This window comes from Esox lucius, chromosome 15 (assembly GCF_011004845.1).
Source record: "Esox lucius isolate fEsoLuc1 chromosome 15, fEsoLuc1.pri, whole genome shotgun sequence".
NCBI lineage: Eukaryota > Metazoa > Chordata > Actinopteri > Esociformes > Esocidae > Esox > Esox lucius.
Window position 1 is genome coordinate 1237953 of NC_047583.1, and position 23818 is coordinate 1261770.

The 23818-nt window shown below is 42.2% G+C and overlaps 2 protein-coding genes across 3 annotated transcripts in view; both read right to left on the reverse strand.

Annotated features, from left to right (window-relative positions):
• The window catches only part of rnf144aa (ring finger protein 144aa), a 44832-nt gene extending 29221 nt beyond the window's left edge, over window positions 1–15611 (reverse strand). Inside the window, exons 1-2 of one of the 2 annotated variants that reach the window (XM_010898130.3) lie at window positions 15550–15611; window positions 15067–15305 (exon numbers count right to left, since the gene is read on the reverse strand). In XM_010898130.3, the coding sequence (XP_010896432.1) occupies window positions 15067–15246 (180 nt within the window). In that variant the 5' untranslated portion in view covers window positions 15247–15305; window positions 15550–15611. Of the gene's footprint in view, window positions 1–15066; window positions 15306–15549 lie in introns of those variants that run through there. The other variant, XM_010898132.3, reaches the window with a different exon arrangement.
• Window positions 15612–19331: 3720 nt separating this feature from the next.
• On the reverse strand, window positions 19332–22871 carry rsad2 (radical S-adenosyl methionine domain containing 2). Its single transcript, NM_001303704.1, is given in 7 exon segments — window positions 19332–19743; window positions 20159–20191; window positions 21327–21476; window positions 21603–21832; window positions 22208–22369; window positions 22507–22815; window positions 22817–22871. Coding segments are annotated over 7 exon segments (1068 nt in total). The 5' UTR covers window positions 22836–22871; the 3' UTR covers window positions 19332–19578.
• Between the last annotated feature and the right edge of the window lie 947 nt (window positions 22872–23818).

A 23818-nucleotide genomic window follows, 5' to 3' on the forward strand; every position in this document is an offset into this window, starting at 1 on the left:
GCGTGGAGAACTTCGGCCCGGAGCGCGTTCTATCTGCTGTGTCTTATTGCCACAGCAGATAGTTATGAGTGAACTGGAAAAAACAGCCACTGTGGTGAGCAAATCCCCCTGGCCACACATGACAGCCACTTAATTCACGGCTCACGACAATGGCACAGATGGTGGAACATAGCAGATGATGAAATCAATAAAACGACCTGGGCACATTAATGACATATTAATGACATCTGAATGTGCCTGGCCCGACCATCAGTGCAGTTTGGTGTTCCATCATCCTCATCACCTCTGTAATACAGCACCAGGGATCTCAAGAGGCCAAACACTTCACCTCTCATCAGGACGCTACAGCTCTCATTCGGTACCAGCCAACTGACCCAAATTCATAACCCAGATGCTTCCAGAGGTCCTGTATTTGGAGCTGCACCAGCCCCCCAGAACAATGGCCTCCTGTCCTTGACGGTCTGGGGACTGAAGTGGACGCTTGGTTGTGTGACAGTATTGGTCTGCTTCTTCCCTGGCTGGGGTAGGAATCCATCAGACTGAGCTGTAGCCTTGATGGAAGGGGGGGCTATACAGCGGGGTCCTATCTGGGAAGGGGGGGCAGTAGCCGTGTCCTGGTATCTAGGACACAACCCGCACCGTGCCTACTGGGCATGTCGCCACGGCTGAGCCTTAGTGATGTTTTCTTTATTCTCTGGAGAAAGGGGGAGGAGTGTTGGATATGAATGCTGCTCTGGGCCTCGGCCTGCTGTCCCACCATGAACAGCCTACTGAATGTGCCATTAGCCAAACAAGCAGAGCTTAACGACACAGCGTAAATATTCCTGAAACTTTAGGGCTACACATATTCTGTCAAAGACCTATGCCAGTCAAATGCACAGGATGGTGACATGGGTGCAGACAGTAAACAGCATAATGGAAACCACTGTTTTGTTGATCGGCAGTGATGTGGTGGCCTCTGTTTTGTTGATCGGCAGTGATGTGGTGGCCTCTGTTTTGTTGATCGGCAGTGATGTGGTGGCCTCTGTTTTGTTGATCGGCAGTGATGTGGTGGCCTCTGTTTTGTTGATCGGCAGTGATGTGGTGGCCTCTGTTTTGTTGATCGGCAGTGATGTGGTGGCCTCTGTTTTGTTGATCGGCAGTGATGTGGTGGCCTCTGTTTTGTCATTCTGCTGAGTCTAACAATAAAATCCCCTGAACGTGGTGGCAAGGTTGCAATACATTTTTCCATCAGCTTTTTCTTAAAATGTGAGTGCGTTTTAGTAGGCAAAAACAAACCCCCCCACCCCTCTCTCTATTAGAAGGCACTGTCAATCGTAGAAATCTTCTGTCTATCGTTGAAATGTCAACAGCAGTCAGCTTGACAAGACAGGGTTTACACTAACTGGTTTAGGAACTCACCCTTCTTTTGAGAGAATGACAGCCACACACCAAACAAAAGCCTGGCTTGTTCTGTTCTTGAGACAGGTGAGGGCATTCTACCAATCCTACCAGATCACCAATCTAAAGCCAAAGAAGAACTGGCTTTAAGAAAAAAGTTAATCAACCTACATCCTAGACAGACAGGGAGAGAGAGAGACAGAGAGAGAGCGACAGACAGGGAGAGAGAGACAGACAGGGAGGGAGAGACAGAGACACAGAGTGAGACAGACAGGGAGAGAGAGACAGAGAGAGAGAGCGACAGACAGGGAGAGAGAGACAGACAGGGAGAGAGAGGACCAACCGCCAGACTGAATAATGAGATCTCATCTGGGTAAACTGCAACAGTGGAAACAAAACCAGTCTTGACACATTCTTAATAAGCACGCTGGAGGTGACATCTTCTCCCGCTAAAACCTCAGCATATATTTTAGTGTCCGAGAAGCTAAGCGGACCTGACCTGCCTCAAAGGGCCCAATCTTCTTGACATGTCTACAGTTGGTTGTCTTTCAAGGCATGTGGTCAGTTCCTGGGGGATCCAGTAGAGGTTCTTCAAAGTTATTTACAGAGTTTTTTTCATGGCAGCACAGCAAATCCCCAGATATGGAATCAATCGCCAGCTCTGACAGGGACTGTGGTTACAGATCACTGTATTTACCGAAATAATTTCAAATGTCACAATAACTGCAGGAGCCTTGAGCCAGGTTTCCATTTGTGTCGGGCGGCTTCGCTGGGAAAGAGTCATGGTTTGATGTGGCCTTGGTGAGTGTGCAGGCTAGAATTAAAAAAATACTCAAAGGCCGAAATTCACTCAAAGTTCAAGTCCCAGCAGAAATGGGACTCATGTATTTTCAAAGCCTTTCCAAACTCTGTACAATACAACATTCATATTACATCAGTCTAAAAATAGGTCCAGTTATTTTCCAGATGTGGCTTTTCACAATCCAACTGAATCGGTCCGTCTGTCAGTGTCAACACATCCTTAATGTACATTTAACCCTGTGGTCACATCCACATGATGGTACGAACCGTTGTGGTAATGTGTGCATGCCTGGTCAGCCAACACACGCGCACAAAACACACGGAAGCACTCACAGAACCACACAAGCACACACAAACAAACGTTGATGCTGTGAGAAGAGGTACAACCCGGTTTCCCAAAAAGCAAATAAAAACAATGCAATGATGTGCAAATCATTTATACCTATATTTAATTTCAAATAGTACAAAGACAACGTATCAAAAGTTGAAACTGAGAATTGTTTTTGTTTTGAGAAAAATAAAAACCATTTTGAATTTGATGCCAGCAACACATTTCAACAAAGTTGAGACAGGGGCATGTTTACTAGTATTGCATCACCTCTTCTTTGAACAATACTCCGTGAGCGTTTGGGAGCTGTGGAGACCAATGGCTGTAGTTCTGAAAGTGAAATGTATTCCCCTTTCTTGCTTGATATAGGTTTGGAGATGCTCAACAATTCGGGGTCTCCTTTGTTGTATTTTTCGTTTCATAATGCGCCAAATGTATTCAATGGGTGACAGATCTGGACTGCAGGCAGGCCAGTTTAGCACCTGGACTCGTTTACTACGAAGCCATACTGTTGAAATAGGTGCAGAATGTGGTTTGGCATTGTTTTGCTGAAATAAGCAAGGCCTTCCCTGAAAAAGACTTTGGATGGTAGCACGTTGCTCCAAACCCTGTACATATTGTTCAGCATTAATGGCGCCCTTGAGAACCCCTTGAGAACCCCATACAAGAACGGATGTTGCCTTTTGAATTGTGCTGATAACAAGATGGGCGGTTCCTTTCTTTTCTTATCCGGAGGACGCGGCGCCCATGTTTCCTAAAGATAATTTCACATTTTATTTGTCAGTCCGGTTTTTCTCATTGTTCCATCTTAAATTAGCTCAGGCCCAGAGAAGGCAGCTGCATTTCTGGATATTGTCTATATAGGCTATGGTTTCTACTTTGCACAATAGAGTTTTAATTTGCATTTTTGGATGTAGTGACGTTAAGTGTCCACAGACAATGATTTTTAGAAGTCTTCCTTAGCATGCAGTGATGTCCTTTACAGAATCATGTCTGTTTTTAATGCAGTGCCGCCTGAGGGCCCGAAGATCATGGCCATCCAAAATTGGTTTTCAGCCTTGTCCCCTGCATACAGAGATTTCTCTGGATTCTCTGAATCTTTTAATGATATTATGTACCGTAGATTAAGAGATCCTCAAACTCTTTGCAATTTTACATTGAGAAACAATCATCTTAAATTGTTGCATTATTTGCCTGCACAGTCTTTCACAGAGTGGTGAAGCCCTCCACATCGTTAATTCTGAAAGACTCTTCCTCTCTGGGATGCTCTTTTCATACCCAATCATGTTACTGACCTGTTGCCAATCAACCTAATTAGTTGTGCCATGTTCCACTTAGGTATTTATTTAGCATTACGCAACATTTCCAGTTTTTTGTTGCCCCTTACCAGCTTTTTTTCGAAACATGGGATCAAATTCAAAGTGGTCATATATTTTTCAAGAAACAATAAAATGTCTCAGTTCCAGCATTTGATATGTTGTCTTTGAACTATTTTGTTTATGAATATAGGGTTTAAATAATTTGCAAATCCTTGCATTCTGTTTATCTTTAGATTATACACAGCATCCCAACTTTTTTGGAAATGGGGTGGTAGATGAGATTGGGTGTTCAAGGGCAAAACCATGTTAGATGAAGACAATCTCCAGCTAATCTGAGACAGATAATCTGACAGTACTATACCATCTCCAGCTAATCTGAGACAGATAATCTGACAGTACTATACCATCTCCAGCTAATCTGAGACAGATAATCTGACAGTACTATACCATCTCCAGCTAATCTGAGACAGATAATCTGACAGTACTATACCATCTCCAGCTAATCTGAGACAGATAATCTGACAGTACTATACCATCTCCAGCTAATCTGAGACAGATAATCTGACAGTACTATACCATCTCCAGCTAATCTGAGACACACAATCTTAAAGTACTGTTCTATCACCAGCAAATCTGATCCTTCGTATTTGAAATGCATAGTGCCAGATGACCTGTGTCATATGAATTGTGTCATGCAAAAGAACGCCCAAGAGAAAGGTATCGCTTAGGTTACTTATTGACAACAAAAACGTTAAGTGAGAGGATTTCCAAGGTTAAATTTGAGGGGAATTTATTATCGCCCAAAAAATATATTAACTCTCAAAAGCCAAATATCAGATTAATCAAATTTTGGAGGACGATGTTAACTGTACCGTAATGATATGCAATGGTATACCTCACCGTAAAGAGATGGTTGTTCTGGCAATGTCTTGACTGTAATAAATAGTGTAACTCTAAAAAGGTCTGGGGCTGAATGGGATACAGGGATATAGGCTACAATATGTTTTACAAGTAATTCTGATTGGACTAAAGCCCTTTTCACACAGCATTAGTTTTACCGCGGGAGATATCAGCGTATGTTATTTTTACTTAGCGGGAGAGTAATAACTCCAGCTGGAAAAACTACAGTTTTTTTTTTTGCATAACTGAGGTCTACTGATATTACCAGTCCAGTCCAAATCAACACACTCGTGTTTTGAGAGAAATTTCACAGTTCAACAAGTGCTGCTCTCGCATCATGCCAGAAAGATGACAACTGATTTGAGAAATTAAGATGCTGCTTTTGTGCCAAAGAACAATGTCTAGTGTAACCCCTGCTAGCAATAGATCATAGATCACAAAGCAGCATTCCCACTTTCCAAATGACCTAACATGGACATGGAAACTCCCGTCCAAACCTCAAAACACATCAAGGGCACCACTCAAATCAACAGGCAAAGGGACGTTTGGACATCTTAGTGTGGCTTTCTGAAATGACAATTATAAATTACAATTATAAATTACCGTTAATTCTCTATGCCTTAGTGTAAAAAGAAATGTCTTCACAGCCACTTGGAGAGAGGCCCACGGACAGGCTGTAGCCACGCCCCGGTAACTAGGGAGGGAGGCCCACCGACAGGCTGTAGCCACGCCCCGGTAACTAGGGAGGGAGGCCCACCGACAGGCTGTAGCCACGCCCCGGTAACTAGGGAGGGAGGCCCACCGACAGGCTGTAGCCACGCCCCGGTAACTAGGGAGGGAGGCCCACCGACAGGCTGTAGCCACGCCCCGGTAACTAGGGAGGGAGGCCCACCGACAGGCTGTAGCCACGCCCCGGTAACTAGGGAGGGAGTGCCACCGACAGGCTGTAGCCACGCCCCGGTAACTAGGGAGGGAGGCCCACCGACAGGCTGTAGCCACGCCCCAGTAACTAGTGAGGGAGGCCCACCGACAGGCTGTAGCCACGCCCCGGTAACTAGGGAGGGAGGCCCACCGACAGGCTGTAGCCACGCCCCGGTAACTAGGGAGGGAGGCCCACCGACAGGCTGTAGCCACGCCCCGGTAACTAGGGAGGGATGACACTGATTAGTCAGAAAGAGACACTGACAGAATCTAATCTGAAGGGCAAGGCACAAGGCTATTTTCCTAATCCAGTCGTAACGCAGTTTAGTAAATTGTCAGGAATTTGTAACTGCTGCAAATGCAGTCACAGTGCAGTTGACAGCCGGCACTGCCCCTGATATAAAGGCACTTTGTGTCATTCCCCCACCCGGGCCACGGGCCCCCCACCCGGGCCACGGGCCCCCCACCCGGGCCACGGGCCCCCCACCCGGGCCACGGGCCTGTTGCTGTGGGGATTGTGAAGACTGGATGGGTACGGAGACGGACTAAGCTCTCCCTTCTGATAAACACTTTCACGTGGCCTGAATGACACTCGGCAAGAGCACAATGGGCCTCTACTGAGTGGCTCTGGTCCACCACAATTGGCCCCTCAGTAAATACAACAGGAGGGTGAAAGCTTCTGTCAGACAGGACTCAATGGAAGTATGATACAGTCCACTGAAAGCAGAGGATTTGTTCTGACAGTGTGGTGCAAACACAAGGCCCTGTGACACATAATGGGTCACACATGCCTTTTAAACCTGCTGCCCTAGCCTGTTTGGAAACACGCGTGGTGTCCTCTAACACGCCAGTCACAGAACACGCCTGTCTTTACTTTCCCCGTGGGCCTTAAGACTCCTCACAGCTCCCACACCCTACTTCATTAGGAAGACAAAGGAGAGATTAACGAGCACATTCTGCTACTCTTCTCCCCAGTCGCCCAGGCCAGTCATAAATGAATACATGGCTCTTTCCCAGACAGGTTCTGCTGAGGCCTGCTGTGATGTCGACCATGAATGCTGACTTACAAACAAGGCATTCAGTCCTAATCATTAGACAACAAACAGAAAGAAATCTAGTGAATCCTGTAGGATGTGTCTTTTATTGGTTCCCAGCTCAGGACAGAACGACTGGGTTTTGCACCTTGTCATCTCTGGGACAGGAAAGAACAACCTTACACTTACTGGCGCAACAGTTAAAAACAGTTGTTTTGTTTGAATCACTGACCAAAGGGAACTGCTAACAAGCCACACGAACCAGCAAGGTTTCTAACTTCACATATAAAAAGGAACAAACAAGGGCCACCGCGGTCACCGCTAAAGACCATTCTTCCAGTGGTCGATACTCATTTCAGTTTGCTCCGGCCAACAACTGGAATTAGTTGCAAATAAGCTCAGCCTGAATCTGATTGGCAGATGAATGCAGGATATAGGCGGCATTGACTCTGCACCATTTGATGGGGTCTTGAGTACACAGTGAAGTCCTGAAGGCCACGCTGGTGTTCACAGGACTGCAGATTATTGTCCATATTCAAAATGCCGGTGTTTCTGCAGATCCCGGTGAATTGACTGTATTTCTTAAATGAGTCTTGACTTCATTGAGGGCATAAGACTCCAGTGAGCCGGGCCAGAGATGTCATTACTGACCCACAGAACAAGTCCGTCCCCACAACGCAGTAATGACTGTTTATAGCAGGACACTGAACCTGGGAGAGACATGACATTGGGGACCTGATTACTTTATGATGTGTCAAATGAAAATAACAGTCACCTCACAACTTAAAGAAACATGTTGACCAAAAAGCCAGTAACCTAACCTCACACAACTGCAGGAGAGCTGAGATTTCACAATCGTTCACAATTCTTTTTTAAATAGCCCTCAAGAAGACATAACGGTTTTCTGCTAATGGATAAAATGAAGTTGGTTCAGACACTTATTAAGTCAGAACGGTCATCATGGTTGTGTATCCCGAACGCACATCATGGTTGTGTATCCTGAACGCACATCATGGTTGTGTATCCCGAACGCACATCATGGTTGTGTATCCCGAACGCACATCATGGTTGTGTATCCCGAACGGTCATCATGGTTGTGTATCCCGAACGCACATCATGGTTGTGTATCCCGAACGCACATCATGGTTGTGTATCCCAAACGCACATCATGGTTGTGTATCCCGAACGCACATCATGGTTGTGTATCCCGAACGGTCATCATGGTTGTGTATCCCGAACGGTCATCATGGTTGTGTATCCTGAACGCACATCATGGTTGTGTATCCTGAACGCACATCATGGTTGTGTATCCTGAACGCACATCATGGTTGTGTATCCTGAACGGTCATCATGGTTGTGTATCCTGAACGGTCATCATGGTTGTGTATCCTGAACGCACATCATGGTTGTGTATCCTGAACGCACATCATGGTTGTGTATCCTGAACACACATCATGGTTGTGTATCCTGAACGCACATCATGGTTGTGTATCCTGAACGGTCATCATGGTTGTGTATCCTGAACGCACATCATGGTTGTGTATCCTGAACGCACATCAGTCAAGAATCCCTTGACACAATAAAACACTGTTAGAGGTTCCCTCCGAACCAGGAACACATCACAGTACAAGTCATTTAAGAGTAGACTGAAGAATAAACATGACGGCAGTTATCATCACAGGCAGATATCACTACACGCAGGATGCTCTCAGTCACCACAACATCTGGGCATGTTCACAGGCTTGCCTTACAAGAGACAGTGTGACAGTAACAGGAACAAAACAGCTGAGAAGTCTGTGTCACGCTCTTAGCTGATGTGGAAGCTGACTCACTTCGCAGATTACTTTCTGCATCTATATCATTTTACTCAGTCTACCTTTAAAAAGCACAGTAAGAGGTTGCCCTCCAAGCCAAGCCCAACAGCCATGGAATACGTAGAGACACAGAACAGGACATTTCCAAACACTCCTTCCTGAAGTGGGAGCTTGTGAAGTTGGAAGCCACGTTAGCACACATACTCCCATATTAAGGAACATTCCGTGCCTGTAATAAATTAACGAAAGTTTGAGGATGTAGTCAGGAGAATCCATTTGATCCGTGAGCTGGTAAAGGTGGAGGTTAAAGGTGGAGGTTGAAGGAGAGGTGTTGCGGGTGAAGCGGGAAATTGAATGCGAGGTCAAGCGAACTGGGGTGTGTGCATTTTTACAGCGATCTGGCAGGTACACAGAGTTCTGCCTGCATCTCACATCCACTGAAAGAAAATCCACACCCCTCATGCAAACCTATCCACATGTGTCTCCCCTGACAGAGAGCGGTCACGCCGACACATTGCAACGTTAGTGTTTTTCTCAGGACAAGCCTTTTCCACGCAGAGAAAAATACATTCTTGTTGGATGCATTTTATGACTCCCTGATGCGGGTAAAACTCCCTAATGGGAAAGAGTGTCTTATTCCACCACAACAGAAACTCCATCCCCTCGCATGGCTGTCTGCCCGAGCCGTTCTCACTGCATTCACTTGGCCACTCAACCGTTTGAGCTGTTCTTCACAGCACCCTTTTAGAGCCGACACCCTATTAAGCCAAATCCAGCAAGATAAGGGCGAGCTGCGGAGAGTTGGAGACTTGGTAGATCAATCAATCAAATTTATTTATAAAGCCCTTTTTACAATAGCAGTTGTCACAAAGTGCTTTTACAGAAACACCCGGCCTTAAACCCCAAGGAGCAAACAACAGTAGTGTTGAATTTCAGTGGCTAGGAAGAAACCTAGAGAGGACCCAGGCTCAGAGGGGTGACCAGTCCTCTTCTGGCTGTGCTGGGTGAGATATTAAGACTCCAATTGGAATAATTAATAAATGCATGTGGGCTAAATCCAGAGTCTATTTGAATTTAGACTAGGTCAGAAGTATGACCAGATGGACAAGGACAGGGACAGCAACGGACCCCCAAACCAGGTACTCTGCAGGTGTGGACCAGGACCTCATGTCCTCCTAAAGTTTAAAAAGACTGGGAAAATTCAGAAAATGCATTCCTCATATCAGCAATGATTTATAGTGGAGAAGGAGAACTGACCCAAACCCCAGCACAATAGTATATCAGCGTAAGACCTTGGAACTGAGACGGGGGGGTCCGGCAACACTGTGGCCCTACCCGGGGGAGGCCCCGGACAGGGCCAAACAGGCAGGAAATCAATGCACCTACCTTGCCAGGCATCAACCAAAGGGACACCCATCAACCGCAACCACCCTGAATGAGGGCCGAGTACTGCCAAAAGAGTACAGCCCAATTGCACAAGTGCGCAACAGAGAGACAACAACAAGCCAGTGACTCTTCTCCCGAAAGGCATTGGAGGGAGGGCATCCCAATGGCGATGAGAGCCCACCTGGCAAGACAGCAAGGGTGGACAGTATCAAGCCTTTCTGGTCACCTTCATGCCCCTGGGCCAGGCTACACCTAATCATAACCCGTGCTATAGAGAGGAGTTCCACAGTAGTGGAGCTCTATGACAAAAGGCCCTGCCTCTGGCTGTTTGTTTAGAAATTCTAGGTACAATTAAAAGGCCTGCATCTTGCGACCGTAGGTTACGTGAAGGTATGTATGGCTGCATCATTTCAGCAAAGTAAGTAGGACCAAGTCCATGTATTGATTTTATAGGTTAACAGTAAAACCTTTAAATCAGTCCTAACCCTAACAGGCAGACAGTGTAAAGAGGCTAGTACAGGAATAATGTGTTCAGATTTTTTTGTTCTAGTTAGGATTCTAGCAGCCCTGTGCAACACTATTTTAAGTTTATTTATTGATTTGTCAGGGTAACTGGAAAGAAGAGCATTGCAGTAATCTAGTCTAGAAGTAACAAAAGCATGGATTTGTTTTTTTTGATAGAAAGATGAAAATAAGCAACTCGATACATATTTTATATGTTCATCAAAGGAAAGGTCAGGGTCAAGGGTAACGCAGAGGTTTCTTACAGTTTTTTGGGATACAACCATGCAGCCGTCAAGGTTCACAGTGAGATCTGCTAACAACGCTCTTTGTTTCTGGGGTCCTAAAACAAGCATTTCTGTTTTTCTTGAGTTTAAGAGCAAGAAGTTCTCGGTCATCCACTTCCTAATATCTGAAATGCATGCTTCCAAAGTAGCAAATTTTGGGGCTTCTCCATGCTTCATTGAAATATATAACTGTGTCATCAGCATAACAGTGAAAACTGACATTATGATTCCGGATTATATCGCCCAGAGGCAGCATATATAGTGAGAACAATAATGGGCCCAGAACCGAGCCTTGAGGAACACCAAAACAAACCTTTGATTTGTCAGAGGATATGCCATCCACACATTTGTTTTCTAATCATGATGATCTTTTCATCAAGGCAGTTCACGTATTCATTACAACTAAAGTGAGGACCCACTTCACTTGTTGAGCTTTGCTTTTTTGTTAACTTTGCAACTGTATCAAAGAGAAATTTTGGATTGTTTTTGTTCACCTCAATCATGTTGGAGAAATAAGCTGATCGAGCAGACGTGAGTGATTTTCGGTATTGTAGTGTACTGTCTATCCAGGCTAGTCTAAATACTTCCAACTTGGTGGAGCGCCACTTTTGCTCCAATTTTCTGGAGGCTTGCTTAAGTGCTCTAGTATTGTCTGTGTACCAGGGAGCAAAATTCTTGTTGCGTATTTCTTTTGTTTTTAGTGGTGCAACTGTGTTTAATGTATTTCGCAGTGTTGAGTTTAGATCCTCGATTTGATCGTTTACAGATTTATTTACTCTGTAGTAAATGAGCGAACTTGTAAGAATATCAAGGAATGTATTTGTAGTCCGAGAATTTATAGTACGGCTTTGAAACTCATTGTTTGCGGAGCAAGTGGATTTCTTGTTTTAAAGGTAAATGTAATAATAAGACAGTGATCCGATAATCCAGGATTTGGGGGGAAATTATTAGATCTACAATATATTTTTCTCGTGACAGGACTAAATCTAAGGTGTGATTGTGGCAGTGTGTTGGACCTGAGACATGTTGAATAAAACCCACTGAGTCATTTATGGCTTCAAAGGCTTTTTGAAGAGAATCATTGGACTTTTCCATATGAATATTGAAATCGCCAAAAATTTGAATACTATCTGCCATGATTACAAGGTTAGACAAGAATTCTGGAAACTCATTGAGGAACATTGTGTATGGCCCGGGGGGCCTATAAATAGTAGCTATGTAAAACTATTTATCAGCCAGGTTAACTTTCATGAGTAAAACTTCAAAAGAATGAAAATCAGTGACGTGTTTGAGAGTACATTTATATTTACTGTCATAAATATTCGCAACACCCCCTCCTTTTCGGGATGCACAAGGGATATGATCACTAGTATAACCAGGAGGAGAGGCTTTATTTAAGGCAGTGAATTCATTAGGCTTTAGCCACGTTTCACATAAACCAATAACAATAACATCTAGTTTATGATCAGAGATTAATTCATTTACTGCAACTGCCTTTGGAGCAAGGGATCTAACATTTTGGAGTCCCATTTTGAGATGCGAAGTGATACAATAATTTTTATTTGTGACCGAGGTGGAGGAAGGCTTTATCTTAATAAGGTTGTTTTTGTTAGCACTACCTTGTTTAACTTTTCTCAGCCTGGAACGAGTCACAGTGGCAATAGGTAAAGCTGTACTAACTACTCTGGCTATGCCATCAACAGACTCCACTATGCTAGCAGGCTGGCTAACAGCCTGCGGCCTGACCTGCACCCTATCTCATGGTGAGGCTTTGGGAGTGGGACAAACTCTATCTCCTGCGACGGGCAGAACTCAGTCTTCAGCCAGCGATTGAGTTGCTCAGGTCGGCTGTAAAGCTCGTCACCACCCCTAGATCACTGCACGTCCTCAGCTTTGACCGAAACTGTGCAGACTTGTTCTTTGTTGAAGTCTAAGCCCAATCTTTACCCCTGGCGGCTTTAAATGGAAATGCCATGGCAAAACTTGATATGACCATTTACAGCTCAGAGGGAGCAGTCAACCTGTCTGAACATGACTGGTTGAGATTCATATTGAGACATTTGTGTTTTACGGTGTTGTCACACACACCCTTCGGAAAGACACGTTCACCTTATCAACATTTTGTTGTGCTGTGGACTATTTTGCCAAAAATCTACACACACTAACCGATAATGACAAAGCAAAAACACGTTTTGAAAAAACGTTCTCGTTCTGAAATCTCTCATGTACATGAGTAGCTTTATTCACCACTTGGTAGAAACACCCTTGGCAGCAATCCCAGCTTCATGTCTTGGGTGTGCCTCGACCAGCTAAGCACACCTGGTTTTTGACAGTTTTCCCTGATTCTTTTATTATAGGTAATCGCAAGTTGACTGGATGGGGAGCATCGCTGAACTGCCATCTTCATGTCTCCCCTAATATGTTCAATGGGGTTCATGTTTAATCTTTGGCTGAGCCACTCAAGAAAATTCACAGACTTGTTCCAAAGTCACTTCAGCAATTTTCTTGTCTGTGTGCTTCTGGTGGTTGCTGTGCTAAAGTAACTGCGCACTCTGGATTAGGTTCTCTTTAAAGACTTCTCTATATTTTGTTCTGTTTATCCTTCACACATTCCTGACCAGGCTCCCGGTCCTGCCACTGGGTAGCATCCTGTTGCATAATGCTCCCATCAAAAAGCTTCATCGTAGGGATGCTATTAACTTGTTTTCATCAGACGTCGCCCTTGATATTCAGGCCAAATAGTTAGATTTTGGTCTAAGCAGACCAGAGAATATTCTTCTTCATGGTTTCAGAGTTCTTTAAGTGCCTTTGAAATGTCATGCTTCTAACTTAGGAGTGGAGTTTTGTCTATGCTGAATCTTTAGTCAATGGACACCAGCTCTGAGCCAAAAAGAAAACAGAAGACATCACTAGTAAAAGTATGAGTGGATTTCTTGCCTGTGCATAAAACTGACCATCACACAGAGTTCCCTGCAGAAAGGTAGTCAGTATGAACATGAAAACCTCTAATAAAAACCAGGTGCTGATTGCTCTCATGTCTGAGCGCCAATCAAGCACCAACCCTTTAGTGGCCATTAGGTTCTCGGTAACCATCAATGCCCTTCTTCCCCGGTTACTTTGTTTGGCCAAACTGACAGCTCTAGGAAAAGTCCCAGTGGTTTGAATCCTCTTCCATTTTACAATGATAAAGACACTGTTCGCCTGGAAACTTGCAAATGCTTTGACAATTTCTTTTCATAACCTTCTCCTGATCTATGAGGCAACACTAATCTCTTAAGTCTATGGCGAGTTCTTTGGATTTTATGGATTGGTTTGTGCTCTGACAGGCACTGTGAAGTGTGCGAGCCTTTCTAAATCATGTCCAAATGTGGACTCCAATCAAGTTCTAGAGATATCTAGGATGATCAAAGGAAGCATCTGTGCTACATTTTTTCCAATAATTGGCACATTTCGTACTTTCGCTTTTACAATACAGGGAACTGTGAGAAGATTCATGACAACAAAAATTATTTAATCAATTATAAATTAAGTCCAAAACAACACAATATGGAGAAAGAGAAGGGTCTGAATACCTTACCAAGGCCCTATATATTTATAGTATAGACATTTATTCGGTATAGATGTTGCAGTACATTTGTCTTGAGATAATGTGATTTCCTTAGAGTACTTATATAAATATTTTCTTATAGTAGCACTACATGGCATTTACTTTTCACGTGATAACAGAGAGATATTCAACTCCAATGTTTTAGGGTGGGGGCGATTTCACCTAGCTGTGAATCATATCCAACACAAACACCAGCATCCAAACCGATGTCAGCACCGCATCGCTCCAATGGTGGCAGAGATCTGCGGTTGTGCTTGGATAATGGTAACGAGGTTGCAGTGTCAACAACAGAAAGAAACCGCTTGTGTAATACACTCATTTACCTCTTGAGTGGACAAATAAATATATTGGTATAACAGGGGAGAGCTTTGCTAATCAAAAAGACACGCACATGACAAAACGGCTTTCAAGACAACAGGTAATTCCACAACAACTGGTAATTATCATTTGTCCCCCTTCTACCGTCAAGGTGCATTTTTATGGACCTTATATTATAACCGAAAGCATCCTGTAAGCCCCTAATGGAACTATATTTTCGTGCACAGTGAGTGAATTTGTTTCGGCAGCCTATTTGTACGAGCTATTTCAACTGGAATTTAAATGGCCTACAAACGTACAATGTCCTTACTGGAGGGCAGCTGATAATATCAGCCTGTAGCTACAGTAGATTGCTAAGCAAAGTCGCTCATCGCTGTCCCTGTGAAAGATAACGTAGAGACACGGTTGCCTTGACAGAACTGTCATGTGAACGACTCCGTGCACATGTTGGTTATTAGCTAGAAAATTACCTGAAATGTTGAGACAGCGCCGTGTTCTTGGTTAGATGTTAACTCCAGGTGCGATGAAAGCAGAACTTGAAAGGTAATCTTAGATGAAATGTAGGTTTCTGGTTGCCAGTTGCAATTCAAGCGGCATAGCAAGGCAGGTACTGAGTGTCGTTTATAGAGGTGACAGCCTTCTGAACGCATCCATTAATATATCCGACCAAAACGGGAGACAGAAAGCAGATGACCATGTAGCTTATTTCCTGGAAAGAAACGAAGAGGGCATTCAATTTAAACTAAAAACAAGGTGGGTAACGAAAGCCGAAGAAACAACAAACCAAAGCAGACAATTTAAGCAGTTACTACTGACTTACATTTACTGAGGAAATCATGAAAATACCTGAGGGCTCGGTTGCAACTTCGCTTTTACCTGCCTCGAAACACATTAGGCACATTATTATCTTTGGTTATGTTTTAATAATACTGTAAATATTCCAAGGTGCCTACCTCAAAAACGTCCTGCAGCTCTCCACAGGAGAGAATCCGCTGCTCTGCGCTACAAATGTGTAGTCAGCCACAACAAAGATTAGCCAAAAAGAGAGTGTAATTTGAGTTTTGCCTTCAAAATAAATGTCTACCATTCAACAGCATGCAAACGGATACTAACAGTGCAGTAATATACATGCTCAAAAAAATGTATGGAACACCAAAATCACACCGCATTTCGATGTACAAAATATATTAAAGATCAAAATCTTTACTGTCCTTTGTGTAATTCGTTGAGAACAAAATGACGGGACAACAGTCAATGGAAACCAAAATCACTAACAGACTGTGGGCTGGATTCAAACTTCCATGGAAAATCTCAGTAAACATTTGAAATCACAGGCTGTTCCAACTCATAATGTGACTCAGTAATGTGGTTGGCCCCAACATGCCTGTATGCACTCCTGACAATGTCGCCGTCTCATCAGGGGATGCTCCTGATGAGACGGCGGATGGTGTCCTGGGGGATCTCCTCCCAGACCTGGATCAGTGAATCAGTGAGCTTCTGATCAGTGAGTTTTCTGTCAAATGCCAATCGAGCTGCATGGTGCTGGGCTGTGAGCACTGGTCCCACTAAAGGATTTCGGGCCCTCATGCCATCCCCATGGAGTCTGTTTCTGATTGTTTTTTCAGAAACATGCAAACCAGTAGCCCACTGGAGGTAATTTTGTAGGGCTCCTCCTGTGCTCCTCCTGTTCCTCCTCACACAAAGGAGCAGATACCGGTCCTGCTGCTGGGTTGATGCCCTTCTACGGCCCTGTCCAGCTCTCCTCATGTAACAACCCGTCTCCTGGTATCTCCTCCATGCTCTTGAGACTGTACTGGGAGACACAGCAAACCTTCTTGCAACGGCACGTATGGATGTGCCATCCTGGAGGAGCTGGACTACCTGTGCAACCTGAATGGGCTGCAGGTACCACCTCATGCTACCAGTGAATTTTAAGCCTACCAATGTATGTTGTCATAATGATAGCCACAGAATACAACAATGAGAACCTGATTTTAAGCCAACCTAATGGAACACAGACTAACAAGCAAATAGACCCATGCCCACACAACTGCATAACAAAGCTGGGAAAAGTAAGACAGCACATACACCCAGAATAACAAACAACACAATGTAACACAGCACATACACCCAGAATAACAAACAACACAATGTAACACAGCACATACACCCAGAATAACAAACAACACAACGTAACACAGCACATACACCCAGAATAACAAACAACACAATGTAACACAGCACATACACCCAGAATAACAAACAACACAATGTAACACAGCACATACACCCAGAATAACAAACAACACAATGTAACACAGCACATACACCCAGAATAACAAACAACACAATGTAACACAGCACATACACCCAGAATAACAAACAACACAATGTAACACAGCACATACACCCAGAATAACAAACAACACAATGTAACACAGCACATACACCCAGAATAACAAACAACACAATGTAACACAGCACATACACCAGGCATAACAAACAACACAACGTAACACAGCACATACACCCGGCACAACAAAACAGTTGTGTACACTCTTCAAAGTTGTATTCAATGATACCCCACTTTAGGGAGAAAACATCCATTGGTGAAGCTGAACAGGGCAATGAAAGTGAGGCTCTGTTGCAATGTTGAAGTCTAGAGGGATTTTAGATTTACTATTTTCAGATAACTTTTTGGTTTCATCTTACTGCTTATTGTCTATTGATGAAAACCATATTCCAAACCTTGTTTGCACAGTCTAATCAAATTATGGGAAGGATCCATTGTCTTTGCTAAATTTTGAATGGACTTTTATTTTGAAGGCATTATTGAGGAATTCGTATTGTGGCTGGCTTTACGTAGCTTTCTGAGACAAGCACTGGAAAGACGCCATTTGTCTGCGAATGTTTCTGTTTAGTTGTGCGCCTGGAGGAGACCCATGCCGTCTCCGGTCAAATCAATTCATTGGGAGCGCCCCTTGTCGGCCAATAAGCGTAATTGTCTTTTTACTTTCAGTGTCCACGATCTTTAACCAAGGGGCCATCGTTACGGTGGGGAAGCACGGCAACACAATGGATTCAGTGGCGACTAGTGGTAGTGCAACCAATGAGTTTTCCGAGACCAAATTGCAATTCCAATACATTTTCTAAATTCCATTTTCTAAGAAACACGTTTTGTCATTTACTTTCCGACAAAAATAATCCATGAATTCTCCTAAATATTAACCCCAGACCATAAGACTCCTCAACCAGTAACACTGATCACATGTACTTTATATGCTCTGATCACTTTCCATGTACATTAGCACACTTTAGTGTATTAATTAATAGGCACTACAACACTTACATTTATAATATTTAAGATTTCTATTCATATTTCAATTTCTGCATTATTTGAAATTGCTTCTAGTCATTATTGTTTTGTATATTTAGTATTTTTTGCTTTATATATTTGATAATTACTACGTAGATGTAGCGTGCCATGTCACTAGAATTTCATTGTTCAGAATGAAGCATGTTATTTGGTGCACTTGACAAATATAAGACTTTGACTATAAGCTACTGGGATGCATTTTTTTTAATATAAATTACACCCACTTCCATGCAATATGTATAAAATGATGACGTTTTACTTAAAATGCTTTTTCTACAGTTTTATTACACCTCAATCGGTGCGTTTCCCTTGCCAGAAGATTTGTGACTGTAAGTAACAGTAATTGGTTCTGAATGTGCCAACTGATGGTGTCATCCACATAACAAATCAAAAGTTAAAACAAGAAAAACACTCGGTCAAATGTCCCAGCCTCCTATGAGTAAATGTGTCCGAGTTGTTGACTGGATGAATTAAGAATCATCAATGTTTTGAAAATGAACAGCCGTCGTGAAACTCAAACTAGTTTAGTGGCATCACCCATGGATCGGCGTATGTGACAGTGAGTAGATTACGTTGAAAATAAAGTGTGTTGTCCATCTTGGATGCTGCCTCCAGTTAATATAGAACCTCAACTTAGAAACATTATTTCACTGACCATCAGTTCAGGAAGGACAACAGATGAATTATGCTACATTTAACATTAAACACAACTGACACGTACAGCTTTTTCTATAAATATTCCATGTCTTTGTTTCAGATTCATTTCAGAATGATTGCCCAACATCGTTAACTTACATGGCGTAATGTACACAAATGGAAGGAGGGTCCATTTGTTAACCAATTAAGGGACAAATATTGTCAACTTTGCAGTAAGAAAGAAATGTAAGACTCGGCCTGGATTATATCGATGATTTATCAGAGGACCGACTATTGAGAATCTACAGAGACAAATATTGATCAAGTCATGGTGAAAAAATCTTGTAGGAAACATGGACATGTTGCTCCTTAGGGACCCTTTCTAACAGAACCCCAGCGATCCATTTAGGGGTGGGGGTTGGAGTTAGTCTGTTGCACACAGACTCCCCATTCCTGTCTACAATGAAAATTACATGGTTAAAGTGTTCTTAACCATTTTTAAACATTTAACATGAGATATAACCGACACCTCTCCCATGCAGTTTGAATATTTGTTTGGGAACAAACATGATCCAGAGACTGAATGAATAGTGGAAATGGACTGCTATATGCTATCATTTCATGTGGCTAACGTATAAATAAACGCACTAATAAATTGCTCCCGATATGAGTGTCTGCTAACTTGCTAATATGTAAAATGAAGAAAACTGCATTCATGCAACTGACTTAAGATAGATTTAACACATGTAACAGAGTCGATGTAACACACATAAAATAGTAAAAACTTTATTAATGCTGTCTAAACATTTAAATTAAAGTGCAAATTGGCCAGAACAAAATATGTTAAAAAGTACAATCTATTAAAAAAAATAAACATTTAAGTAAACCTGAAGTTTTACCGGCATCAATAAATGTCATAGGAAAATATAGATATCTGTACAATTACATACAACTGATAATACTGAGTAGATCACCACTCGAGTCGCATGTCAGCCTTACTCCACACATATTTCCCTCCTCTCTTCAGGAACATCTTCTCGTCAAAGCCACTGAACTGAATAGCCTCCTGCACACCTACATCAAGAATGGACTTGGAAGGATCCTTTCTCCCCTGACGGCAATCCAGAAAACGCATCTAAAACCAGAAAATATTTATTTATTTAAGCCTTCATAAAATGTATAAAATTTGATGAAGCCTTTATAAAAGTGAGTCATGAAGGCAACAAATTGTTACCAATGGGTCTTACAGAAAAAAATGACATGATGGTTCAATATAAAAATATATCTCCTTGTATCTGATATAAAGATAAATGTGTGCCTCATTTCACCCTTCTCAGTGCCGGTAAATCAAGTCTGAAGCCACAGCCTATCCTACTCTGGGACTTATGAAGGTGTACTGTATCTCCATACATCTTAGTGAAGATGGAGAGCCTTTAGACGCTGGTTCAATAGGTCTGATGAATGAGGAACGTCTGTTTTAAAGGGCTTGCTAAGGCTCAAAATGTACAATCAGTATAATGTAAAATAACATATTGATTAAAAGGACTTACGTATTCATCTAGGATGAGGTAGGAATCTCTCATCTGACAAAACATGGAAACAAACATGTTAATACTGCATCCACTCAATGTTGATGTCACATCCTGTGTAATCTTAAATATGATGTTATATCTACTCTATTTAATGATGTCACATTTACTCTCTATTGTGATGTAATATATACTCTTATGATATCACATCTACACTCCATTATGATGTGCTCTCTAGTATGATGTCATACCTATTCTCTTTTATGAGGTAATATCTACTTTATTATAATGTCACATCCACTTGCTATTATGATGTCACATACACCCTTATGTAGTACTCTCTAGTATGATGTCACACCTGCTCTCTTTTATGAGGTCACATCTAATCTCTATTATGACACAGTATATACAACCCATTTGCAAAGAAAAGTTGGAACGCTATGTAAAATGTAAAAAACAGAATGCACTGATGTGCAAATTATTTAAACCTTATATTCAATAGAAAATAGTACAAAGACAACATATCAAAAGTTGAAACTGAGAAATGTTATTGTTTCTTGAAAAATATATGCCCACTTTGAATTTGATGCCAGCAACATGTCAAAAAAGCTGGGACAGGGCAACAAAAGTTGGGTAATGCAAAAAAAAAAACTGGTGTAACATCTCACAACTAATTAGCTTGATTTGTAACAGGTCAGTAACATGACTGGGTGTAAAAAGAGCATCCCAGAGAGAATGAGTCTTTCAGAAGTTGAGATGGGGAGGGCTTCACCACTCTGTGAAAGATTGCACAGGCAAATAGTGCAACCATTTAAGAATAACGGTTCATAACGTAAAATTGCTAAGAGTTTGGGGATATCATCATCTACTGTACATAATATCATTAAAAGTTTCAGAGAATCTGGAGAAATCTGTAAGCAAGGGACAAGGCCAAAAAACAATATTGGGTGGCTGTGATCTTCAGGCACTTCATTAAAAACAGACAGCTCTCCCTATGGACGATGTGGTACAGTCTTGGAATAGGTGATTGAGTTAGTAGAGAAAGCAAACTCTACTCCCTTCATTGATTTCTGAACTACTTAAATGATATAATATTTGTTGAATAGTTGTCATAATTATATCAATAACCGTACAAAAAAAAATCTATATAGTTGTGTGTTGTCTATTGTTGTGTTGTCCCATGCCATACCTTCTGATTGGATTCTGGTACCAGGCAGCTGATGCTGCTGTGCCTTTCCAGAAATTCCTGAAACTGCTCCTCACTGATGACAAACCTCTCTGCCTCCCGCAGACTATCTTCCCCTGCATTCTCTCCATCGATCAACAGACACTGAAACACCTAGACACACACGCACAGACAAGACAACAACAACTAATGTAATGCACCAGTGGGTTGTGACAATAAACCTCCAATATCAACACATTCACAACATCCCTTGTGAGTAAATGATTGCAACAGCCTCACCTTCCAGCGTACTGGATTGAGCTCTGTGATTCTGTCTCTCATGTCCTCCTCCACATTAAAGGTGTTAATCACAGAGTTGATTTTAAATGCCACTTTGTACTCCCGGCACCACTCCCGGACCTTGGAGAGGTTGTCCAGGTGGCTCTTGGTACCTTGAGCTCTGCCTATGGTCTGGTTGGTGTCTTCGTCAAAGCTGTCACAGGAAATGGCCAGAATGTCCAGGTATTCGCCTGTGAGGAGACAGAGAGTTCTGGTTTTATAAATGACAATTTCAAATGATTGTGTTTTGTATTAACATAATATCCAGACATTCCACTAGGGACATTAGTTACAACTTGTAATAGCTATATTTGAATAAGGTTGATGGCCAAATGCCATGTGCCTTTTATACAGTTTTCTGCAGTTATTTAAATGACAAGTGTGTAATGATTATCAAAACTATAACCCAGGTATCAACATGGCTATCAATAAACTTTTTTTCCTGAGTGCGCATGAGAATAAATATGATCATTGATTTAGGGCCGTTGAAAATAATGACAGTCAGCCGGGCAACTTTAGTTGCATATTTTCTCTAAATACCCACGGTCAAATGAAAACCATCTTACCATATTTCTTGAACCACTTCTCTCTGACCATGCTGCCATTGCTTACAATACTGACACTTGGCAGTTGGAGGTCTTCTTTGCAGTACTGTACTAATTTACCTAAGAATTCACCACTCTTGTGTATGAATGGCTCTCCACCTGAGAAGTTAATTTTTTCCATTCCTGAAAAAAAACATTGAATTCTGAATTATATTTAATGAATACACAACGTTCAATTAGATATAACTAAATTATTATGTAATAACATATATTATTATAGGGATATTACAAGTCTAGGAAAAGTTGTAGAGTAAACTCACCCGATTGCTTCAGAAGCTTTAGACCTCTCTTTGCTTCTTCAATGGGTAGGACAAAAGACGTTTTTGCGGTGTGAAAACAAAAACCGCACTTATAATTGCATTGTCGAGTAAAATGATAATTCACACTGCTTGGAGTAGTTGCTGGTTGCGTTAACTTTTTTTGCATCAATTTGTCTGTGGCAGAATTTCCTTTTCTTGTAGATCTCAGTTTTGATGCACCGTGTACCTGGGAACAGATAACATCTATCAAGGTCCGAACGGCTGCGTATATGAGCTGGAGGGGGCTCATGCAGAGTTGCACCCAAAAAAACGGCTTGAGTTGAGAACATGATTTTTTGTTTTCACCAACACGGTCCAGACCTTCTGTTGCGAAAATACCACAACTATACTTATATCCTCCAGCAATAGGCGTGTCTCAATCGTTGTTTCTATTAGCCCTAAAAGAAAACGAAACTTACTGTCTTCGTTCATACAGTTTCGTTTTGCCAATTCCATGGTGATTTGTTTATCTCCGAACAACACAATCACACATTACATTACTTCCGTTTTAGATAGTCATGGTTTATGGTTATGGCTCAAGTTTCCTTGTGTGCTACAAGTTCAGTTTCAGTTAATACTTATTGAAATTAGACCTATACGTAACCAGAAGTGTTCCTGAATCAAGCCGCACTCAGTTGATTAACTGTGGTGCATCCGTGGGAATAAACACTTTGGATCTAAAATAAACAGTTTTCAAAATATGACTTCAAAAAAGTGGTCTCTAGGCTCAACTTGCCCCTGATGAGTTGAGCCTAGGGAGAGGATACGTTGAGCCAAATCAGGGTGAATTGTGACATTGATTATATTGAAGTAAAACTAAAAATGTTCACCTCATATAGGCTAATTAATGTCCCCATCATACATTCAGGTCATCTTCTGAACTGCCATAGTAAGTGGTGTCGTTAAACAAGATTTTTATGTAACTTTCTTCTGAGCCACTGTAGACCAGTGTCTTCTTGGTTTTGACCCTTTCAGGGCATTTATTTTTCAGTCTTTTTCTTTTCTTTTTCAGTCCTTTTATTTTCTCTGTCATTGTGTGCCTTTCCAGCTCTAGCTTTTCTGGTGTGTTGGTCAAGATTTTTGTTTTTATTTTCTTCCTATTTCTTGGTTTAGTTGCAGTGGCTTAGAGAAGGGAAGGATGTCTCCTGGGGACACACCCAAAATGGGCAGGAGAACCAGTAACATCACTTATGGACAAGTGTTCAGGGTCCATGATTCTGTTTAATGGTTCAAGCAGAGTCATTACTTAAAAATGACAATTTATTGGAACTTA